Source organism: Xenopus tropicalis, chromosome 3 (assembly GCF_000004195.4).
Source record: "Xenopus tropicalis strain Nigerian chromosome 3, UCB_Xtro_10.0, whole genome shotgun sequence".
Lineage (NCBI taxonomy): Eukaryota > Metazoa > Chordata > Amphibia > Anura > Pipidae > Xenopus > Xenopus tropicalis.
Window position 1 is genome coordinate 101021806 of NC_030679.2, and position 25833 is coordinate 101047638.

At 35.5% G+C, this 25833-nt stretch overlaps 1 protein-coding gene across 3 annotated transcripts in view; it reads right to left on the bottom strand.

Annotated features, from left to right (window-relative positions):
- unc13c (unc-13 homolog C) overlaps positions 1-25833 on the bottom strand; it is a 232196-nt gene that overhangs the window by 3110 nt on the left and 203253 nt on the right. For all 3 annotated transcript variants that reach the window (XM_031899178.1, XM_031899177.1, XM_018092423.2), the window contains 4 exons: positions 24124-24204; positions 20459-20606; positions 5670-5762; positions 5418-5577 (listed from right to left, as the gene is read on the bottom strand). In XM_031899178.1, the coding sequence (XP_031755038.1) occupies positions 5418-5577; positions 5670-5762; positions 20459-20606; positions 24124-24204 (482 nt within the window). The remainder of the gene's footprint in view (positions 1-5417; positions 5578-5669; positions 5763-20458; positions 20607-24123; positions 24205-25833) is intronic.

Sequence of the window (25833 nt, forward strand, 5' to 3'; positions counted from 1 at the left end):
GACAGAAAAATAGACGCAACCACATAAAAAAAAAGGCATGCGCAACAACTGCATTTCTCAGAGTTTTCACGGTTTCGCTAATTTTTCAGTGAAACAAAACGGGACAGATTTGCTCATCACTGCTTTCGACAGCTTTCAAATGGGGGCCACTGACCCCGGCAGCCAAAAAAACTGTTGCTCTTTGAGGCTATGATTTAATTGTTACTACTACTTTTTATTACTTATATTTCTATTCAGACCCACTGCCATATTTCAGTTTCTCATTCAAACTACTACCTGGTTGCTAGGGTAATTTGGACCCTAGCAACCATATAGCTGCTAAAATTCCAAACCGCAGAGTTGCTGAATCTAAAGCTAAATAATTCCAAAACCATAAATAAAAAAACGTAGACCATTCGCAAATTGTTTCAGAATAACACTCTCTACAACATAGTAAAAGTGAATTTAAAAGTGAACAACCCTGATGCTATGGAGCACACAATATAACTGATGTCACAACAGCACCCAGCTCTTTCATACTACACTGTACTAACATACACTACATACATTTATAAATTATAAAAGTAATTAACAACAGTATGAAAATGGAATGGAGGTTTCTTTTTAAACAAAATGATATGTGATTTGGATGCTGTATCTAGAGAGGTGGCACTCCCCCCAGCATGTAGAACCCAGAGTGGCCTTTAGAATACACTGTAGCCGCTAACACTCTAGTTACATATACTTAAAACCTTGGTTTGATTTGTATTCAGTTTTCAGTTTATCCAACATCATTTTTTACAAATTCCATCAGCGAGATGGTTTTTGCTTTCATCTGAATCAATTCATAACTGAAAAGGGATTAGGTGAGTTGGGGGTTGAACTCGACAGACATCTAATACCATGGATTGAATTCTCTTGCTGGTAATTAAATGTTCATGACATTCATTTCTCCATCAAGCTTTTGAATCTTTTAACGTGAGGCATGCAGCCACGAGAGAAAGCTCCAAGCCTCCTCATACTGTGCCTCCAAGGTTATTCCCTTATCCAGCAGTGGCAACTTGTGCATTTGTAGCCGCAGTTGTGCAGGAGAGGGGAGTGACATTACATATTGTGCTTAATGGATTGTTTGAGTCCTTTCGATATTACATTGGGATCTTAAATATCCACTAAAGCAAAATACTCAGATTAACATGGTTCAATCAGGACATAACTGTTCCTTTATGACACTGTATATGTTACTGTTCTTTACATTTGAGTGGGCTAATTAGGCCACAAAGCGGTCAAAGTAAACTGTGTATGTACTGCTATGTGAAATATTTTCAACTTCCGTGTTTATGTGATGAAAAGGCACATGATTTTAAAGAAATCAGTTCAGTCAGGCACTTGCATAGACTGAATCCGAATCCTGCTAAAACAAGGCCAATTCCTGACTGAATCTAAACCTTACTTCCTTAGTTTTCTTTTGTTCTCAATAAAACAATGATGAAAATGCCTTATAATATTTTCCACTGACAACAAAGGCTAATGCCAGACCAAGGTTCATCCTTTTTTTTTTGGCTTAACACATCGCTAGTGATGAGCGAATCTCTTCCATTTCATTTTTTTTTTTTGCAAAACGGCAAAAATGTTTAGAAAGAATACACAAACTTACACAAAAAGCCAATTACCACTCATTGCTTGTATTGACCTCCCATTAAACAGTGTCATCCTGTTATTACTCATTCATTTGTAATGTGTAGTGATGGGTGTAATAATTTGGCGAAAAACTCCATCAACTCACCCGCATCAAGAAAAATTTTTGCAGCATCAAAAAAATAATGCATGTGAAATTTATTTATTTTTTCAAAACAGGCGACAGTTTTTTTGGATGCAGGCAACAATTTTTTGTCGTGTGGGCACAGTGAATTTTCCGCGATGAATTTTGTTTTGTGTTTCGCCAAATAATCCACCAATGGCGAAACTCTGAAATTCGCCGCAAATCAATGCCTGGTGAAATATTTCACCCATTACAAATGAATGAGTAATAACAGGATGCCACTGCAATATTTAATGGGAGGTCAATACAAGCAATGAGTAGTAATTGGCTTTTTGTGTAAGCCAAGTTTGTGTATTCATTCTAAAAGGGGAGATGTAGCTGAAAAATGTAGGTTTTTCTCAAATGGATTTGTGTAGGGCTGCTGAACCTGTACAGAGTCATTAACGTAGCAATCTCGATCAGTTTTCCTTCTAGCAAGAGAAAAAAATCCAGGTCAGCAGCTTGTAAGATTTATTACCTTTCACATGTAGGTATAGGTGGAGAATCATTTTTTAAAGGGAATTATGCTTTGCTGAAAGAAGTAGTGTTCTCTTGTACTTCAGGCAAGAATCAATAAACATTAATCAAGTGGAATTATGGGATTAATAAATGAAATCAGCAATTTTGATTAAAATGAATTGACTTAGGACAAATCATTCTGAATTCAGGTTACACTCCAATGGAACAATCAGTAATCAGAACGGATAATGAGCAGGAAGAGAACCTTTCATAGCTCAGACTGGGCATTCTTTTAGGTGTCTAAGATTTTGAATCCATAAAGGTTTAGAATATTGATTTATTTTGAATAAATCAACTAAACCAACTAATGGCTAAAAACTTTTTGTATAGTGTGGCTAGGAATCTTGAGGGGACCTGAAGGCTTCCTAAATTGGTCTTTTATACTTTCTGTCTAAAGGAAACTTGAAAGATGAAATGTATCAGAGTGTTGCTTATTGTATGTGCAGAATATCTGAATAAATATTTATATGGCTGCAGTTACAGGAAACCCAGTACTTTAGACTCATTTAGATTAATTATTGTAATTATTGTTATTTATATTGCATAGATAAATAAACCAAAAATAGAAGCTAGCTGCTGCTTTAGCTAATAAGCCATCCGTGCAATACAAAATATACAGCAGATGATAACGATGCACAGTGTATCTGCCTGCAGAACAGAATTAGGAGAGCTCTTTATATCATATATTTCCCATAGGGACCAGCTGTAGAAGCCCCATATCAGGCAGAGTAGAAGCAATTATGCAGAAAATACACTATTGGTCCCCAGCAGTTAGTACAGGCCTGGATACTGAAGTTGATGCAGTTTTCCAAGAATCGATTTAAATAATTTAAGCATAATCAGTTATATCTGTCCCTTTTAGCGTGGTATAGCTCATCATTCATCAGTCTCTATAGGCATTCATGTTTCATTTTTCCTATATTATTTTTTCTGACAAACATAGTTTTAATAAATGTAGATTTTGGATTTTAGAGAGTAAGAATCCAGTGCTGCTAGACATGGGTCAAATAAGGGGCATGGTTTAAAGGACCAGTAACACTAAAAAATGTAAATATAATATACTATGAATACTATGCTGGTCTGTAGCCATAAGGGCAGCCATTTCATTTGTACTGAGCTATAAATACATTACATCCTTACAGCATAAGAGGGACAGATTTATCAAACCTCATTTTTTTAACCTTCACTAAACTTGCATTTTTATAAAGCATGAATGTTTTCTTGTTTGTTAAAAATTAGAATTTAAAAACGTGGACTCAAAAACACATTAAAAAAAACTCAAATACCATAATTAATGAACTTTACTTCACTTTAATAGCTTGAATTGCTCCCCCCCAAAATATGAAAAAAATTGAATACAATGGTTTTGGGTCCATTCTTACTTAAAAATAAAAAAACCTCTTAAAAAATGTAACTTTTGTTTAACCAAGAAAATGGTTTATTTGTAAATACTATATGGGGAATTGGAAACTTTTAATGTAATAAAGATACTTTATGGTGTTACTGTTACAATGGTCTCAATTCAAAGCTCAAACAGTGTGCAGAATGGCAGCGAGGAGCTTGAAGACAATTATTAGAATTTAATTAAATGGGAGAAACCAACAATGTTTTGGGGCAGTATGAGAGTCGCAATACACTTATTTTCAGTACGCCATTAAGCCAATGTTTCTTTTGACCTTTTTTCCTTTCCTTCTCCTCTAAAGGGAAACAGCAGGAATCTAGAATTTAAGGGAATGTTAGCGAATATGGTGCCTTTCTCTAGGGCTTATACAGAATAAGGGTGGGGAATTATGTAGAAAGCTCTTTCAGAAATATGTTTCATGTATAGGTTTAATGCATTCTCTTTGAAAATCGTGCTCTGTTTGTCCGCATCATTTTACTAATCAGAGGTACAGGTTAATTTAGAAGCAGATTCTACTGTCTGCTAATTCATCTTCTTTTAGTTATAAATTGCATTCTACATATATCTACAACATATGGCTCAAATCTGGAATAAAAATTTAAGGAAAGATTTACTAGATGCATTCTAGTTACTTTCTTTTCTTTTTCATATTTACTAGTATGGACCTACAGGTATCTGCTTTTTTTCAAGTCATGCAAAGGAGTAGTTGATCTGAAACCATTTTGTACTCCAACATCACAGCCCTGTGGCCTGATGGTTGGTTTAACATATGATTATAGTATGCTTTTACCTTTTATATTCCTTGGCTATAAAGGAACAGTTCAGTGTAAAAAATAAAACTGGGTAAAATAGATAGACTGTGCAAAATAAAAAATATTTTCAATATAGTTAGTGAAACTAAAATGTAATCTATAAAGGCTGGAGTGGGCAGATGTCTATCATAATAACCAGAACTCTACTTCCTCCATTACAGCTCTCTAAGCTGTTAGCAGTCAGTAACCAATCAGTGACTTGAGGGGGGCCATATGGAACATAACTGTTCAGTTAGTTTGATTCTGAATCTGACCTGTGCGCTCACAAACTAGCTGACAGTTATGTCCCATATGCCCCCCCCCCCAAATTCACTGACTAACTAAGAGGTTAGGAGCTGAAAGCAAGAAGTAGTGTTCTATGTTAGACATCTGCTCAATCCAACCTTTATAGATTAAAATTTTGCCTAAAAAAATATATTACAAATATATATTTTTTAATTTTGCACAGTCTATTTAACCTATTTTAATTTTTACATTGAACTATTGCTTTAAAGCAAACATTAGTAGTTTAGAGTAAGGAACAAAGCTAATACCTATTTTAATGCTATAAATAAAACTAACTTATTACTTGAAAATAAAGTGTCTACAACTTTAAAAACATAATATAAATCAATTCAACACATATAAATATATGTGTGCACGTATATACTATATTTATATATGTAAATATTTGTGGATGCTCTTCATTTAGGTATGGTGGCTAGAAGCTCAGAAAGTTACAAATATCTGTCTAGATGAGCTTATCAACCTCCCATTTATTTACCTCAACGTTACTTCTAACTCAGGTCTATCTGATCACAAATCTAGCAAAAACTGAATGAATAATTCTGTATGTATGTTATATAACTTTGCATGCCTGTTATAAATCTATGTTTGTATAAATTAATATCGGTATTACATAACTTACAATTGAAAATTCTCATTGTATTTTGGAGACCAAGTGTTGCTCTTTGTCTTTGTCCCAAATTTCCTTTTTTTATCACTGAGACTGGGACCCAATGCAAAGACTTCGACAAAAGGCCGGAACATAGCAGTAGTTTGCCAGAGTAAGCCGTTGAGTGCTACGACTGTAAGCAGAAGAGTAGTTATATCATTTGTTTGATATCAAACTGGAATGTTACAATATCAAGGGATGAAGGAAACTTTACTCAAAACATACTTTTTACTGTTACTTTGTGCTCCCCATTTCCAGGATGAGTAAACAGATCCACTTGAACAGAAATCTCCCCTACTGAGCCTTCTGTCGACTGACCTGAAAAAACAAAAAGCAATATATTTCTCATGAACCATAGATGGTGTATATATGTTCTTTCACTTTCTTTTTGTTTCATTTAGGTATTTTCTTTGGTGTCTCCTAACTTCTAAGGCTTTCATCAAATGGTTTTAAGTTTGCTTCCTGTCTAGTAATTCATCAACCAGTAACCAATCAGCAGGTAGCATGTATTGGCCAGATGCTTGCAAACAAACATCTAATTTGTTATGTAACTGTGGGTTGCTAGGTCTAGGAAAAACTAAGACTTTATTACATTATCCTGTTAGTCTTGAATAACATACTACAGGTATGGGATCCCTTATCTGAAACACCCGTTATCCAGAAAGTTTCAAATTATGGAAAGGCCATCTCCCATAGACTCTATTATAAGCAAATAATTCTAATTTTTAAAATTGATTTCCTTTTTCTCTGTAATTATAAAACAGAATCTTGTACTTGATCTTAACTAATATATACTTAATCCTTATTGGAGGCAAAACAAGCCTATTGGATTTATTCAATATTTATATGATTTTTAGCAGATTTAATTCATGGAGATCCAAATTATGGAAAGATCCCTTATCCGGGATCCCCAGGTCCCGAGCATTCTGGATAACAGGTCCCATACCTGTACAACCTTTTTCCTCCTCCCTGTCTTTCCCCTGCATTAAGATACCAGCAGGGGGTAGCAAAGTGCCCATTGGGATGTCATCACTGGGGGCACACAAAAACGTGCTTTATTAAACATGGTCAGCAAAACAGCCAGAAGGGAGGAGGAATAAAAATAGATCAGGTACAATGGATGCTAAACAGGCTTTCATTTTCTGTTTGTCATTTTCACAAATAGAATGAAAGTTACAGGTACTAATACTGATCAGCAAAATAAAGAGGTGAATGCAGTATCCTGAACAGTAACTGGGTTAACTAGGCCTTGGTTTCAAAATTGGTAAGATAAAATGTAAACAAAAATTAAATTATCAAGCTTGTTTGCAAATACACACATTTGTCTGATTTCAATTTGGAAAAAAAATAGTTGGCTCCAGTTCCGCAGATTCCTGCCAAAGTCAGATTAACAAATTACAGTGTCTACTGGCTGCTAATTACATATGTAACAATACAGATAATCAGTTGCAATGTTCATCTTTATGACTTTGCAATGCTCCTTTTTGAACAAGGTGCTTTTGGCTTATGGCGAAACCATTCTAAAACCAATTTCCAATTGAAAATATATAATTATACAATGTATAAAAAAATAGAGAAAATATATGAAAAGAGAAAAAAATGATCATTGAAATATGCTCATTATTTTAAAATCTGACAATTAAATGTATTGTTCTACAAGAAAAATGCTTCTCCATAAAAAATTTAATTTCAAATTTCCCCATAGACTTTAATGAAATTTTCAAGTGAAAAACCATGGGATAAGTTTTGCTTATTGAATATAATCTGACCCAATAAACACAAATTATGCTCCAGTTCTAATAACCATTATTGGATGGGATTCAATTTGGTGAGAAAAACTTAGCTCCTAATTCAATTCCAAATTTCCCCATAGACGTCTATTGAGTTTTTTTTATAAGATAAACCATGAAATAAGTTTTTATCACTGAATCTGTCTCAATATATTTGTGTTCAAACCAAGACCAGTAATGGTACATGCTAACTTGTTGCTATTGGTTACTGAATTTGTTATAGTATATGAAAAACAGGTGATGATCTTACAGTGAAATATATAGAGAGGGGAATTAAGTAAAGGAAGAATTAAAGGAGAAGGAAAGATGCTTTATGGGAAAGGTCTGTGTAAATACAGCCATATGCACTAAAACAAACACATGAAATCTTGTCTCCTTTTTTGGGAACATGTTCTTCGGTATTCCTCTCTTTTAGGGCTCCTTTAGGTTTGGGGCATGAGTTCTCTCCTCTCTCCCTCTCCCCCCTCCCTTCTCCTGCTCCCCCCTCCCATAAGAATGCTTAAGAACTCACTTCCTCCACCCTTAGCAATGTGTGATCTGAGCTCCCAATGGCTATAACTGCAGCAGGAAGCTACCAAGAGCAAGCTAAAATGGCAACTACTATCAGAGTGAGCTTCTAAGCCTCTTTACTCAAGTATAGTAAAGCTTTCTGCTGAATAAATATAGCATTCTAGGTGGCACTAATGTGGCAAATCTATTGGCAGTAAAATGCCAAAATTACTTTCCTTCTCCTTTAAATTGCTCTTTGGATGTAATGCACTAAATGGAGCAAAGCTTGCACCAGTCTATCACCAGAATCATATTAACTAATAAGATGTTTTCATTTAAACAGTTAACCAGTAAATGCTACCTTTTTGGCTGCTATGGGTAACTAGGCTGGGTGCAAGTTTCTTGCCCTTTTATTGTACTACTCTATAAGTGCCTCAAGGGCAATTGAGCATGGGCTGACCTTTGCTTCCTGTTCAGTAGGTTGGTGCAAACTGCTCGAAACTGCTCCTCCATTGCACCAAGTGATAATTATATGAGCTCTGCTGGTGTACTCATGGGTCAGGCAATTATCAACTGGAAATGTGGCAGTGAGTGCACCAGCAGGGCCATAGGAAAGCAGTGCTGTAGTTTGCCATCGCCTTTGGCGAGGCTGATAAAATGTATTTCTGGGCGGACAGTGAGTGCCTGATGAATTTAGTAAATAATGAATACTGATGCCTAGTTGAATCTAACCATTCCCCAAAATATCACTGTCTTATCTGTGTTTTTAACCTTTTTTTTTTTTTTTTTTTTTTTTAATTTGACAAATACTGATAAAAGTGGTATTTTGTTTTATATTTGTCCCAGGGCCATATCATTCTAGCACCTACAGGTTCTTTCCTCTTTTCTGTAATTTTATGAAGGTAAAGCTGGATTAATGAGCCCTGTGACACTTTTATAAGACACTGTTATATGTTTTGCCAATATTCACCAAGGCCACAGAAATGTAAGATAGCTACAACTGTTTTCTTTACTCCTATTAAACGTTTTAAGCCTGGGTAAGCTGCTGTATCATTTTTTATAGAAAGTATAATGTCTCCATAGTATTGACCCCTTCTCACCCAATGAGAATCTTTTTGTAAAATAAAAGTAATAGAGAATGTGAGGCCAGATTTATATAAAGGCCGTGTATAATTATGACTGCCCATTCTTGGCAAGTGCTTAGAGTTTTTTCTAGCTGTCTATCTACTGATTTCTGCACAGGATTAATTAGCTACGTATCCCTGTTTCCTGTCTGTACAGCTATTGATGAGTAAGATCCACATTTCTCTTTTGTGTCTAGAGACTTAGGCCAGTGGATAGGTGTGTGTATAGCACATTGTTTAAAAAAAAAAAAAGCATTTGTAGCAGTGAATCAGTGTCAGTTTAAGTAATCAGGTGGCAGGCAATTGGGAGTACTTAAAAGCTTCCATTTTATTGCATACAGAGCAGGAACTGACATTTGTTATAACTGACTATTGATGAACTAATCTATCCTGTTTCGCTTTGCTGGAAAATTTTTGAAACTGCTGAAAAGTTTGACTTCTTTGGTGTGACTTTTTTGATGCAACCCCACCTTTTTCCTCACTCAGCAAATTCTTGTTGTGGCAAATTTTTGCAGCAGTTTCGCAGAAAACAGTTAGCCAATGGGGAAATGTGGAATTTCGTTGCAAATCCATGTCTGCCAAAAAAATTCTCTCACCAGTATAACTGACATTTATTATTGCACATCGACACTATTTAGAAAGTCACTTGTGTCCATACTTTGCAACTTGTAGCAAGTGCTCATCCAGCCTACTCTGGTGTATTATGCACAAGTATACCCCTTGATGCAAGGGAACTCTGGAATTACTGTTTGGACATCACGGTAATTCTTCTTCTTTGTAATATGGCCCTTTACCTGGGGGTGTCTAGACACCATTGATAATGAAGTAAAGGGAAAACCCCTTTCACCTTTTTTCTAGCATGACTAAAGTTACTTATTAGAAGGGGTAAATGTACAATTTAGATTATTAAGATACATGGACTGTATTGTGCATATTACTATTCTGACATGCTTTAAAAATGTCTTTTTAGGTGGATAGCAGCTTGATGACAGGTCATTTAGTGTTTTGCTCCATTTATTTCATTTCATGCTAAATCAGTTCAAGAATGTGCTTGGGTACAGCTATTAAAGGTACCTCTATTTGAAAAAAAAATTTGGCTTAAAATAGGATATTTTTTGCATTTTGTGTATTTATGTGCATCATGATTAAAAATCATGGTCATTTTGCGTAAATCTTTTGGAATCTCCATGTTGTGAAGAGGGTTTGGGGACAGATTTATTTAGTATGTTCTCCTGTTGAACTTTTAGACATTTTACAAATTATTAATACTGTGTAGGTTAAGGTATAGGATTTGAAATTATAAGGGAATTTTTTCTCTCTATATTTTAATCACAAGAGATGCCACATTTAGAATTCAACACTAAGGGGCTGATTTACTAACCCACGAATCTGACCCGAATTGGAAAAGTTCCGACTTGAAAACGAACATTTTGCGACTTTTTCGTATGTTTTGCGATTTTTTCGGATTCTGTACGAATTTTTCGTTACCAATACGATTTTTGCGTAAAAACGCGAGTTTTTCGTATCCATTACGAAAGTTGCGTAAAAAGTTGCGCATTTTGCGTAGCGTTAAAACTTACGCGAAAAGTTGCGCATTTTTCGTAGCGTTAAAACTTAACGCTACGAAAATGCGCAACTTTTCGCGTAAGTTTTAACGCTACGCAAAATGCGCAACTTTTTACGCAACTTTCGTAATGGATAGGAAAACTCGCGTTTTTACGCAAAAATCGTATTGGATCCGAAAAATTCGTAAAGAATCCGAAAAACATACGAAAAAATCGCAAAGTACCGATCATTACGAAAAAAACGCAATCGGACTCCATTCGACCCGTTCGTGGGTAAGTAAATCAGCCCCTAAGTTTGCTTTTATCTTGCATTCAGCTCATTATTTAAGGAGACAGCTCGCCAGCTTGAGCTGAGGCAGCAAAAGGGCAGGCTTCTTCTTTGCTTTACATCAATTAGCCTGGTCCTAATGGATTCTATCATCAAATCATAGTGTTATAAGGTGATTCCATGGAATGACGGTGCAAAAATTGTTCAATGCAATTATGAAAAATGTTTTAAGAAATAGGCTAGTGCAGCAATAGCATGTTGGCAAAATGACAATTACACAAGATAACTGTACTGACCATTTCTAAATACAGTACAACATTTAGCATTCAAGTAAAAGCAGTAGCTTGCCATCTATCGCTCTCTATTTAAATGTATTTTTCTGTTTTTGTAAATGGTCTATTCCTACTATAAAAAAATGGACTTTATGTTCATATTTTATATTATTTTTGGTCTCCCATTTTGTTTATCAAACCTATCTTTAAAATGTTGTAAACAAATGAATGGGCGAGTTCAATTTGCTATATTAGTTGCCCCTTGGTTTACTCTTTTTATTCTTTGTGCTTACATTTTTTAACAAGAAGTTAATGACCCGAACAATAGCCTTAATGACTCTGAGAAGATCAGAGGAGGTGGCAAGAAGTATATGGAAGCACAAGAGAAGAAATATAGTGAGGTGCAATGGAGTGAAGGGATTTGAAGGTCATGAAAAGTACTTTATACTGTAAGTTATTCTTTGCTTTATGGGAAGCCACAATAGGGATTTCAGCAATGGAGGGGCCTGTATTCTCTTGGATGAGAGGAGAAGCATTATGGCAGCAGTAGTTAATACAGACTGTTCAATTGTTAATAAAGGAGTCAACTAATATATTTAGATATTATCAGTATACAGGTGATATTTAAAGCCAAAAGAGTGGATGGTTCTTTCCAAAGGCAGAGTATATAAGCAAAATAGTAACTGACCAAGTATGAAACCATGTGGCACCCCCCAAATTAAGTGGAACCGGTGCTGAGGCTTTGTTAGTGTAACTTAACTCAATGCAGTCTCAATAGAATGTGTAACTCAAAATCCAGATTGAAATGGGTCTAACAAATTATGGGTGTGTAGAATGTTAGTAATACAGGAAATACAATGTTACCATCATTATTTTGCTGTGAAAGTATACCATGGTATAAGTACCTTTAACATTTCCTTGTTATACATTCACTGTTTCTCATAAAACTTTCTAACCTCTGATTTAATCATCTTGCAATTGTGGAAGCATCTTCACTTTACTAAGTGATAAAGACCATATAAACTATTAAGTGTTTTTAATCCATCAGATTGTCCCCATGTAATTGGCCAAATCCACTGTTGGAGTGGAAGCTATCAAATAAAGGAAAAGCAGTGCAAATAGCTATATAAGGGTTAAGGTTTGTGAATTCAAAGCAGATAATGTACTGGGGTATGTGTGTCTACAACATAACAAAAAGAAAACAGTGAAAAAAACAAGCATAACACTGCCTCAGCTATTTAAAGCATTAGTAGAACTTTATAGATGCAAAATTAAACAAGGGAACCTGGTACACTGTCATTTTTGTTTAAGGTCAAAAAGAGTTCTAAAGTTAAGTGATTTAATAACAAAATTGACCAAAGTAAGTCTGCACAAGTTAGTATCCATTATCCAAAAACCCATTATCCATAAAGTTCCAAATTATGTGAAACCCATCTATCAGAGTTTATTTTAAGCAATTAATTTTGATTTTTAGAAATCTTTTTCTCTGTAATAATAAAACAGTGGCTTGTACTTGATGGAAACTAAGCTGCATGGATCCATATTGGTGTCAAAACAATCCTGCTGAGCGTATTTAATGTTTAAATGTATTTTAGCAGACTTAAAGGAACAGTAACACCAAAAAAAGTATTTTACAGTAATTAAAATATAATGTACTGTTGCCCTGCACTGGTAACACTGGTGTGTTTGCTTCAGGAACACTACTATAGTTTATATAAATAAGCTGCTGTGTAGCCAGGGGGGCAGCCATTCAAGCTGGAAAAAGAGAGTAAAGGCACAGGTTACATAGCAGATAAACAGATAAAACACCATTGTATTCCACAGAGTTTATCTTTTATCTGCTAGATAACCTGTGCCTTGTCTCCTTTGAATGGCTGCCCCCATGTCTACACAGCAGCTTTATTTATATAAACTATGGTAGTGTTTCTGAGGAAAACACACCAATTGCAACAGTGCATTATACTGTAATCCTTTATACACTTCCATTTTTGGTGTTACTGTTCCTTTAAGGTATGGTGATCCAAATTACTGAAAGATCTCTTATCTGGAAATCCCCAGGTCCCAAGCATTTCTGATAATAGAGCATATACAGGTATGAGATCTATTATCCAGAAACCCGTTATTCAGAAAGTTCTGAATTAGAGGAAGACCATCTGCCATAAATGCCATAGTAATCAAATAATTCACATTTTTTTAAATAATTTTCTTTTTCTCTTTAGTAATAAGACAGTACCTTGTACAGGTATGGGACCCATTATCCAGAATGCTCGGGACCAAGGGTATTCCGGATAAGGGGTCTTTCCGTAATTTGGATCTCCATACCTTAAGTCTACTAAAAAATCAATAAAACATTAATTAAACCCAATAGGATTGTTTTGCATCCAATAAGGATTAATTATATCTTAGTTGGGATCAATTAAAAGGTTCTGTTTTATTTCTACATAGAAAAAGGAAATCAGTTTTAAAATTCTGAATTATTTGATTAAAATGGAGTCTATGGGAGACGGGCATTCCGTAATTCGGAGCTTTCTGGATAACGGGTTTCCGGATAAGGGGTCCAATACCTGTACTTGATACTAAGATATAATTGATCTGTATTTAAGGCAAAACAATCCTATTGGGTTTATTTAATGTTTATATGATTTTAGTAGAATTAAGGTACAAAGATCCAAATTACAGAAAAACCCCTTATTCAGAAAACCCAAAGGGTCCCTTACGTGTACCCGTAATAAAAAAAGGCAGTTGGGTCCTGGGAGGTATTAACCAGGTACATGGGTTGGCGGGGGCATCGGGAATCGTATATATACTTGAGTATAAGCCGAGGATGACTCGGATTTTCAGCATATTTTGGGTGCTGAAAAACTCGGCTTATACTTGAGTATATACGGTATTGTTTTTCTGTATTGTAGGTAGACTGAGAATGGGTGTGCACTAAAGAATTAACCATTTAGCTTTGGCAGAGCCTCTAAATAAAATATATTTTAACTGCCAATGACTCATTGTACATGTTAAACCAACAAATCCCCCTCAGAAAAGTCTCTGTACTATCCAATAAACAAGAAGACGTATTTGACTTCGGCTTTGTCAGTTTAATTTAGTATACAGTATGTTAGAATCCTAACCCGTAGGATCACCTGGGGATTTACTTAAGAACCTAGAAGGAATGTGGACATTTTATTGATGTCTCTTCCACTGAAAATCCTATCTTGTCTATGTCAGTGCTGTGCAATACTGTCAGTGTTGTTTGCCAGTTATCCAGTATTCAATATGTTTGGGAGCTGGATGATCATAAAACAATGGTGTCATAGATTAGAATGCTGAGTGTAAAAAAAAAAAATCTCTTGGACATCTGGGCCCAACATTGGATAGCCCTGGTCAAGTTAATGCTTGTGGTGCAGATATGAGAGTATGGGGCCAATTCACTAAAGGTCGATAAAACGAGCGCTATTGATAGCATGCGTTAAAAATGTTATCACTTATTTTTTGCTACTTAACGCTCGATTCACTAAAAGGACACGTGTCATAATTTAGAAGCAATGTTCCTTGCGTTATTTAACTTGCGATGATCAATTTTCTTGCGTTATTTCCCGTTATTTTGCTGCGTGCGATATTTAGCGCATGATATTACGCATGTAACCATTACTTTCAGAAAACTACTGTTCAGAAAATGACCATTTCCCTGAAAACTGGAGGATGCATCACTCTAGGGCCAACACATACTTGAAAAAATACGACTGCCAACATCTCGTGTTGCCAAAAGCTCACGAACCGCAATTTTCCCCAAGTAGGTGTTAATATTCCCACAGATTGATGCGGTATTTTGTGCGTTTAATGCTTCATATGCTTTTGTGAACCATGCGTTAGTATCATGCAATATTCGGATTAATGCATGCAAAATGACTTTGATGAATCAGTACTTTATTATCGCATGCTTTTTAACACGAAAAAAGCATCAACCTTTAGTGAATCGGCCCCTATATTTCTTATTACTGGACAATTAATTAAAAAGGCAACATAAAGCAATTTTGCTGCATCTTGAATTTGTGCAGTGCCAAGATTGATTAATCACAACAACTTTGAAATGAAGGATTTAGAGAGAGAACCTTTTGAACAAGTTTAGTGATTATCTTAACCTGACTTAACAGTAAGAGCATCAAAGGAATACTGAAACGGCAGCTTGTAAGGGCTCTGGTACACGGGGAGATTAGTCGCCCGCGGCAAAACTCCCTGCTCGCGGGCGACTAATCTCCCCGAGTTGCCTTCCCTCTGCCATCCCACCGGCGAACATGTAAGTCGCCGGCGGGATGGCAGACGCGGCGGCGCGATTTCGGGAAATCGCCGAAAAAGACTCGCGAGTCTTTTTCGGCGATTTGCGCGAAATCGCGCCGCCGCGTCTGCCATCCCGCCGGCGACTTACATGTTCGCCGGTGGGATGGCAGAGGGAAGGCAACTCGGGGAGATTAGTCGCCCGCGAGCAGGGAGTTTTGCCGCGGGCGACTAATCTCCCCGTGTACCAGAGCCCTAAAAGCCATTTAGTGGCATATTTACACTTGGATTTAAACAAGTCACTGGTCTCTTCTCTCCTTTCAAGTTGGGCAGGTCTTTTAATGTGAAAGTTCTAATGGGAAGGTCCTCACTGTTTCTAAATAAATTACAGTGCTATGGAATGTATAAAATGTAATATGTTACTTGTCCAGTTTTATTTAAACCTTAAATTTATTGGGCACTTGAGCATCTTCTTCTAAACAGTTATTTAATATTGAGCACTGTCTGGCTCTTACTTGAAGTTATGCAAATTCTCATTACAGCTCAACAGATTTATTTGCAGTATCAAAGTCTACTCTTTAAATGTGATTCTGTGATAATCAAAAAGATTTGTAGTGAAGAAATGTGAGTTTGAACTGTTATAAGTATAATGAAAATTCAATAGCCGAGTACATTTCCACATATCACAGACTTGGAACTGCCAGGCTTTTGCAGACAAACCAAATATATGAAACAAGAATGAAGGTTGTAAATGATTCCTAGAACATTACACAACTTTAAATCTATCACTTTCCATGCTAGCAAGTTTAGTTACTGTATGAATTCTACATTTCTGAAGCCAATATGCTAAAATATCATAGTAGAATAATAAGAACTAGGTTTAATGGCATCAGGCCAATTAAAGCTAAATTTTTATGGTATAATTTTTATTACTATATATTACACTGTTCACATTGCAAATAATTCATTCTACCTTTTAGAATTTTACTTTTGAACCAATAAATTTATTTTTTAGTTGTAATATTGGTGTGTAGGCAGCAATCTCAGTGCATTGTGTCTGAATCTGAGCTTTTAAAAGGAGCCAACGCTACAGATTAGAACTGCTTTCAGATAACCTATTGTTTCTCCAACTCCCATGTAACTGGAGGAGTCATGAGCTAGACTTGGATTTTTACTATTGAGTGCTACTCTCATTTCTACCACCAGGTGGGAATGGGAGCCTTTTTAACATTACAGGTATCAGATAAGCTGTTATCTTGCTGCTTCCCCATTGTTCTGCTGAAAGGCTGCAGGGGGGGGGGAAATAAGGGGTGTTATCACTCCAACTTGCAGTGCAGCAGTAAAGTGTGACTGAAGTTTATGAGAGCACAGGTCACATGGCCATGGGCACCTGGGAAACTAAGAATATGGGGCACATTTACTAACCCACGAACGGGCCGAATGCGTCCGATTGCGTTTTTTTCGTAATGATCGGTAATTTTGCGATTTTTTTCTGCGTCTTTACGATTTTTGCGTAAAAACGCAAGTTTTTCGTAGCTATTACGAAAGTTGCGCAAAGTCGCGATTTTTTCGTAGCGTTAAAACTTGCGCGAAACGTCGCGCCTTTTAAGTTTTAACGCTACGAAAAAGGCGCGACTTTGCGCGCAAGTGTTAACGCTACGAAAAAATCGCGACTTTGCACAACTTTCGTAAAGACGCCGAAAAAAATCGCAAAAAATACGAAAAAGTCGCAAAATGTTCGTTTCCAATCGGAATTTTTCCAATTCGGATTCGAAATCGTGTCTTAGTAAATCAGCCCCTATGTATAGTCTTATGCCAAATCTCAAAATTAAGTATAAAAATAAAATCTGTTTTCTTTTTTGAAAACAGATTTCAATGCAGAGTTCTGTTGGGGGAGCGCTATTAACTGATACGTTTTGAAAAAAACATGTTTTCCCAAGACAGAATCCCTTGATGCACAGGCTTTCAATTTAAAGCAGCATAAATGCATAGACTAGAATGGAATTAAAACAACACTAAAGTTGAGCACTGTTTTGCACTTTATGTATAATAAAATACTTTAAGAGAAAGGGCGTAAATCTATACTATATAGAAGAGCACTGCAACTTGGTCACCTATGATGATTAGGATCCCATATACACATGTAACCCTCTCTGATCCCCTACACACATTACTTATTTTCTTTGGGTTTTATATAGTGCAGAGAGAATTATTTACTTAAAATGGCTAAATATACTTGCAACATTCTGAGAAGAACACATGGTAGTACGTTTCATAAACTCAAAGTCCTGTTTATTTCATGAGGAATTCTTTTACATTGTCTATGAATTATTTATCCTTTTTATGTGAGCAACTGATGGCAAACAAAGCTCAGCTGAGGAACATTTCTTAGCAGTAGCTGTCAAGAGCCATTGTGATATGATCACTACAACATATGGGCTCTGAAGATAAAATGTAAACATAAAAGACATAGAGACAGACAGACAGACTGATATAGATGCAGTAAAATAAAAATTTAGATTAAGGTATTCTGTGGGAAATGCAAATGGGTAGATTATATTTTAAGTATATTTTAACAAACCGTGGGATTTGGGGAAGCTGACTGACAGTAAGTGATAGTGTATTTTGCCATCTGAATCACTACAGACAAGCTGCCTCTGCAGGAATTTTCTCTAAAATTCCACTTGATTTGATTGAATACATAATCAGAAACTTTTCTTCTGTGAAAGTATTAAGATACTCCATCAATTCTCTTTATTATTTTCAACAGAAACCTTTTGCAGCAATAACAGCAACACACTCGTACTGCACACTATTTAGGTTTTTGTCTCTTTCTTTGATTTTCCCAAGGTTGTTCAGGTTAGGTTGGATCATGCATTTTTTTAGTACCCCAGGCTAAAAAAGGGCAATGACTGGGCCATTTTTAGAAATCCATCTTTTTTGTTCTTAAGCCAGTACAATTTATTTTGTTTCATTCTTCTACTCACCCAAAGCTCCAGTTTTCAGTAAACTGAAACAGGTTTTCTCACATTATCATGGTAGGGCTGGCCTGACAGAGTACCAGAGAATCTCCTGATTTCAATTTCTCGTTTACCATAAACCTACAGAACTTCTATACCAGATTCTCTGGTGGGCCATAGCAGGCCCAGTGTGTCACTATACATCCTTCCATATATTTGAACAAAAAGTAGCACCACAGCACGGTTAATGCAATAAGAGACAAAGCTAAGAAATGTTACTAACCAGTCTTGCCTCATGGAATTGCTCTGCTATACAACAAGTTCAACCAAAATAATAGCCTTTCAAAACTTACCACGGAGTAATGTTAACTGACAACATGTGTAGCTGGTTGGTTGGCTCCTGGGAAAGCAACTGCTTTAGATTCTTTAAACTAATAACACAAAGATTCATAAACAGCTATTTTGTGTGAGCTGTACTTGAATTAAATGTTGTTATTGTGGTTGCATATTTTATTGCTGATTTTTACTATGTATCATTTTGGGAAAAAAAACTACAAAAACAAAAAGTAGTAGCTGGTACTACTAGGCAACTGGCATCTGAAATTGTATGAGCATATATTATGATTTTTAACTCTCTAAGACTAGTGTTTCAGTGTCTTAAAATGCACTTTGCTGATCTCCGACTCTTGCCTTCTTGTGTTTTAATGTCTTTTTAGATACCTGTACATGGTATTAATGTGGCTTGAATTACACTTTTAACAAGATCAACTCAATCAGCTTGTGGTGAGGTGGTACATTGGTAGGTCACAAAAAAAAAAAATCACAACTATCAATCTTGATAGAAAAACACCCAAAACCTAATCAAAACCATTCTCTTTATTAAACAAATGTTATACATGGAACTTATTTCCCATGGAAGAAATGCAGTCAGTATTTTACTGAATGCTGCAGTAGGAATCCAGTCTGGTTTAGGGAGACTGCCATTACATAATCTATAGTCATTTAGAGAAATAGTGCCTTCAAGGTCTTCTTAACCTTCCATACAACTTATTTATGAGTCAACAAAACAAAAAGTATTACATGTAGCAAATTTCTTTTGTCATTATTTCCCCCGCATGATATACACCTACAAAACAGCACTACATTTGAAAGCCACTTGAGATTGCTTTTATGCTATGAGATACTGCTTACAATACTGCTTACAATTTACAAGACACTTGAAATGCATCTGTGAGGGGAAAGCAAAGTACATTTTTACAATTCATGCAGACGAAGGGGAAGCAAGAAACCAGAGGATAAAATGAGACCATCTTATCTAGGTTCAGTAATGGAAGGACATCAAAGCAACGCAGTTCTTTAAGTTGCTGACTATATGAGCCATAACAAGAGCAGATTATTCTAAACATCTCTGAACATATTGTGCTTGCTATTTCTTTTACTGACACAATTATGCTTTTGTCTTTGTGGCTACAGGTTACTTGTGACTAAGAATATATTTATACCACAACATAATACAGAGAATAGATTAAGATCAACTTCTAGGGAGAGATTTAAAAAAGTAAAATACAACAGAGCTGTTTTAGGTACAGTTGCTGAGACCTAATGACAGTTTTGAGGATGGAAAGTTAAAAATGGAAAGGGGTTAGTTCCAGGTAAAAATTTTACTTAATTTAATTTTTCACTGTCCTTGCACGTATGCATCTGAATGGCACTATGGTTTATTTGGTATTTAATAACAAATATATAAAACTACCACCAATATATCTTCATTTAGCCAAATTTCTCTATAGTCTAATAACACACTAAGGGGTAGAATTATGAAGCCAGTCTCAGTTCATGTAATTAACTTCAAAAATTTCAAGGAGTTCCTGAACCTATTACTGCATTTGCTTGATCTTGCTTGCTGCAAAATGTTTTTACAAAAATTTGCATTTTTCCACAAGCAAGTTTTTGACAAAAATTAAAAATTTGCAAGGAAAAGGAAGAGGAGACACAAAAGATATGGATGTCTTGTTAGATTTGCCATGTAACAGAAAATTGGGGTGGGTATTGTATGTTTTTACAGATCATTTTATCTAAGATACTTTCATATATTTTATGTTTACAAAAAAGCAGAGATCAGGCAGTGGCTAAAGTCATAAGAAATTAATAGACTGAAGTTATTGTGTGTGTGTGTGTATATATATATATATATATATATACTTATGTAATATACATAGGTAAATTGATTTTGGTAGCTTCACTACATGCTCTTTTGTATAGAAAATGCCCTGTACTTACCTTGACATGTTTGTGTGTCTATATATTTTTTTATCAAAGCATCAGTCGTTTGGGTGTAAAGGCTTAATGCGTATTTCAAAGACTGTAGGTCTGGGCTCTTTTCCAAGAAGTTCTTTTTCAAACCATTCCCACCAGCATGAAAGTATTGCTATAACAAAATGGAAAAAATATAAGATTTGAAAGTTTAATTTCTCACCTGAATTGTTTTCTCACAACAGAGCAGTTCTTTGTTTGAACATTAAACTTTTACATTTATTTTTCCACAGGAAAACTAGAAATTATCTAGTCTTCATTGTTGCATTTGCTTCAAACTCATTTATTTTGTTGCTTTAGTTGGGCAAAGCTGTTCAAGTTTATCCCTCAGGCACCCTATCACTGTAGGTGTCCAGAAAATTCTCACATGAAAATTGTTATGTGTTATCAGTAGAGGTGGTTGTGAACCTCTAAATTCACATATGTTAATGCAAGAACTTGGTATTTACCAATTTGCAGCAGCAAGACGATGACAGTTTACAATTTACACTCTGTAAGTTTTTATCTGGGAATATTAAGCACTAGGTTATTGCCAGATCAGCACAGTAAAGCCCTTACTTACAGTATATTTCTCTTTGAAATGTTGTTTTGTCAGCTTAAGGGCAGCATTTATTGATCTGGTTGCTCCCAAATCTGTCCTGAGGCTATTAAATCACTACAGTTTTCTTAAGACATTTACACACAAGAAAACAACTGGATCAATAGGTATTAAAGACAAATCTGTCAGAATTGGTTGTCAATGTATTGACTTTGTTGAGCTGATGTGTGAGCATGTGTGGAAATCAAAATGATAGAAGGTGAGGAATGTGGTGAGACCTAAAGCCTGGTAATGTTCATTGGGGCCAAAATGTTCCTGCCAGCACAGACTAAGGTCAGTTTACTAAGGTTTTAAGAGGAGAAGGAGTAGAATGGCCATAGGTTTTAACGCTTATAAACATGTGACCATATCTTATGCAGGGAGGCAAATTTATCAAGATTCAAATCCGCAAGCATGAAGGAACAACAACTCAGAAGAAATCTTTAAATCTTCATTCTCATAAGATAAAAGAAACTCACAAAAACCTCTAAAACCACAAAATAAATAAAGAATGTCACAATTTGCCTAGGACAGCTCCCATTGACTCCTACGTTGCCTCACCAGCTTAGTGTTTTTTCTGGTTTTTACAGTTGATAAATAACAAAAAAACCTGTTTTTTGAGCAATTATTTAAATACAGGATTTTTTGCGCTAACAAATGCAATACAGGAGGAAAAACTGAATGTTATTAAATCTGGCCCTCAGCATTGAGATATGTATATTTCTATGATACCTCTGTAAGTGGCTACAGGCTATTCCTCAATCTACTTGTTCATCACACATTGATGGCTCTGAATTTCATTATCTTGTTTTTATCCTCAGAGGACTGTGCAAGCAATAGTCTGTTATGTCAAAATGTGACAAATTCATTCCGGTGTTGTGTAGACAATGCTAGCATTAAACACTTTTTCCTAATACAATTTGGAATTTGCATCTTCCCTTTCTCTGGATTTTTCATGCAAGAGGTGTCCAGGTCCCTTGGCACAAGTCTTATTTATGTGTCATAAATGATGTGCAAGGAATGCCATTAAAGATGCAACTGACACAAAAGAACACCTGCCCTGCACCAAGAACTCAGGTTTCCATCCATTAGCATGCATAGCAATAGCTCTGGCAATAGTAAATGAGATCTAATGTTAGAAGGGCAGGGGGAAGATAATGACAATAAGTTGAGAGGTGGAGAGAAGGAGAGAATATAGCGTTACATGATGTTAATTGTATTTGTATTGCTATACATCATTGGCGAGAAATTACCTTTTCTGTTTTGTGATAAATGTATTACTGTTTTACTTTTTTTAAATGTATTAGGCAAATCATGTCATTTCAAAATAAGATTTTCTTTGTGGCAATTATTTCCAGATGAAGATAATGCTTATTGGATACATTACTATTCAAATAATTTCCTTTGGTTAAGGCCCTGTTTAATTAAGACTTTTGCAGGGTTACAATAATCTGACATACATTTTTAAGTATAGTTTCCTGATAATGACTTTCATTGCTTTCAATAAATCTGTCTCAATTGTGCAGAGATTTAGTAATTGCAGAATTAGACTACTGGAATATCATGAGTCAATTTGTTTGCAGTGGAAATGGTAGATAAGCCTTGAACAGATATAAACTGTCTATGTGCCATGTATTAAATGACACAAGGAAGATATCTAATCTCCCAGAGTGCTACCGACCAATCTGATCAAATCAAATCAGATTAGCACATCTCTTTGCTTGTTATTGGAAGGTGGCATGGGAAAGCCAGTAAGAAATGTTTACATGCTTAGTTTGTACAATAATGTGTGTGAGAAATCAGCATCCAGGGCCCCACAAGAAAGCCAGGGGACTTTTGTCTGTAAAGGGGAGGTTGGGAGTTATTGTCGAGCCAGAACTGGAAGGTTAGCCATTTTAAAACCGAATATAATACTCTGCTCTTCTACCAAATACTCTATCTGTTCTTCTACGAAGGACATTTTCTGTTTCTTTAATTTCCTTGAATGCAAATATATTCCTACCCCACATTTTTCATCTTTACTCCAACTGTCTCCCACCCCAGCTGCACATGTAATGTGTTTGCCTAACATGGGTGGAGGGCAACTCTGAAAATTATTCAGAAAATTATAAATGCACAATTTATAATAACAATAATTGCAGAATTTTTATATTAATAACACTGCTTACATGACATCCACTCTTCGAATATACAATAATGTATCTGATTTTATATATTCTGTTTTGCTCTGTTTTTGGAAAATGCACTCTGTTTTTAATTCTGTAGCATTTTTTCCTCTGTATCTTATCAATCCATGTACACACATACTGTACCTCTCTGCCTGAATACAGACAGTACACTCAGTAAGTAAAAGCACACTATTAGTTTAAAAGAAATAGTTTTGAAATGACAGAACTGAGTTCATAGGGGTCATTTACAGCCACCTAGGCTGTGTGCAAAGTTCAGAAAGGGGGTGAATTTACCCATTTTTTGCATTTTCCACACTATGCTCTGTTATTGCTGAATAGCCGAAGGTCTCTGTGCTCTGTGCTCTGTTTTAAGGCACCGTGACCTGCTGCTTCCTCCTTGAAGAGGGGCTCCTAAGCCCCTTAGTTCTCTTTAAATCTGCCCATGAGAATCAAAATAATCTCTAATATCTCAATTTGGGACATAATGTATTTGTCCAGGTTATATTTTTCTGTCTCCTTGGTAAACTATTTTTAAAATAAAATTTGTAGTTTGTAAATGTGCATTGCATTTCTTTAAAAATCCCAAATCATTATACAGAGCTACATAATTTCATATTTATAATTCTAGTCTCGTTTTACACACAAGTACAATGCCTATCCTGTGAGCACTTGACTTTCTGATAAACATGATAATGTGGTAAATTAGCAGTCATGGGATCATGTGAATAACTCAGTGCATATTTTTGCACATTGTAGTTCATTTGAAAAAGAAAAAGGGAAAAGTACCGTGCTAATAATAATACATGTTTATAGTAACTGTTAGTAATTCAACCTTTTTAATGTTTAAAAATCTGTGAACATTATGGAAAAATATTAATATACAATACCTTGATGGTTGCTAATACTACTTCCATGATTGAACATTGCCGAAGTGAAAGGCTTTTAGCTTCTTCTCGTATAACATGGTCCTGAATATACAAAAACATATCATGAAACAAAAAAAACGTGTTAAAAGAAGTTCTGTTAGCCAAAGTCCCCAGTAACCACTGAATTTAAAGTGATACTGACACAAAAAAAAAATATTTTTTAAATTATGAATCTACATAAAAAGTTCCCTTTGGGTCATGTTGATATTTTTCTTTAGAATAAAGTATTTACGGTTACATTTGCTACACATGACTATTCATACTTAATTGTTTTGCTACACTATGCTCAATGTAAAAAGTTATATGTTTCTAAAGTAACTGCCAATGCTGACTTGTTGTCCTTGTGTTTGAAGAAAGCCTTTCTACTTGGCTTCCTGTCTCATATATATTTCAGCATAAGCTCATCCACCAGCACCCAAGATGAAGTGAGAGAATATCCCACCATAGGTTACATTTAACAAGATTTAAAGTTGGTTAATGGCTTAGTATAAATAAGCAGCAGCAGCAATCTTGATTTTTGTAAATTGTGCTCTTAATTGTGTTGTCAGATTAATGTGCCCATTTCACTGCCAGATAAGTCAGTGTGGTAGAAGTGAAAAGCATTTGACCACCAGAAATGTATTTTTCCTAATATTTCAAGTAACAGGGGAGCACATATGCTTGTTTATGGGTTTATATTTTCTCTCTTCTGTTTTGTACAAAATATAAAAAATACTATGGTGTATTAATAAGTTTTGCCCATGCCTACTCCCTGCCATTGCTTGTTCCTTTTAATAACCCTGCCAGGTTATTACCAAGTACATGAATGCTTTCTCCAGTAATTTTAGACAGGGGATTGTCACAGGATTCAGAATTCAGAAAGTAATACAGTATGGGGGGTTATGAACAAAGAATTCCCTTACAGACTTTACCTAAATATTATTAAAATTCCAGTAAACATTTTTCTCTTCCCATTTTCATTAGGCAAAAAGAAAAATCATCACGCACATACAAATAGGCAGATATAAGTACATGTGGAATAGCATATCATATGCAAATATATAAGCCTTGTACAAACATTCATCAGTTCTCTGATTTATAAATGATTTGTGATAAACTTAAGTATGCCTGGTATTCTACCACAATGGAATTCTCATTTTAAAGCCTGTATTGTCATATTTAAAGAGTGGTTGAAAATGACCACTTGAAGAGAATAAGCCATCTTCTGATCATCTTAGTACAGTTAGGGGTATATTTATCATGCTGTGTAAAAAGCGGAGTAAAGCATTATCGGTGATGTTGCCCAGGGCAACCAATCAGTGATTAGATTTTAAAAATTGAACAGGCTGCTATGAGCAACATCACCAGTAATGTTTTACTCCACTTTTTACACAGCATGATAAATATACCCCTTAGTGTGATCATGCAAGCATGTGAATTTCAAAGCCAAGCCCTCCTGCTCAGTACTTCACATGAAAAGCATTAAAGGTGTCCTGACATTTTTAAAGACAGCAGGGATGCAGTACCTTAGACTACTAGAAACTTGCAGACAGTGTTTGAAGGACTCATACAATTCACCCTAACAATGTTGGTGGGTGTGTAAAGATTCTGGAGAGGTTCTGGAACCTGGTTCAAAATTTAAATGCCATTATTATTTCTTACAGATTCTCTGCACTGAGAATACTTGGCTTT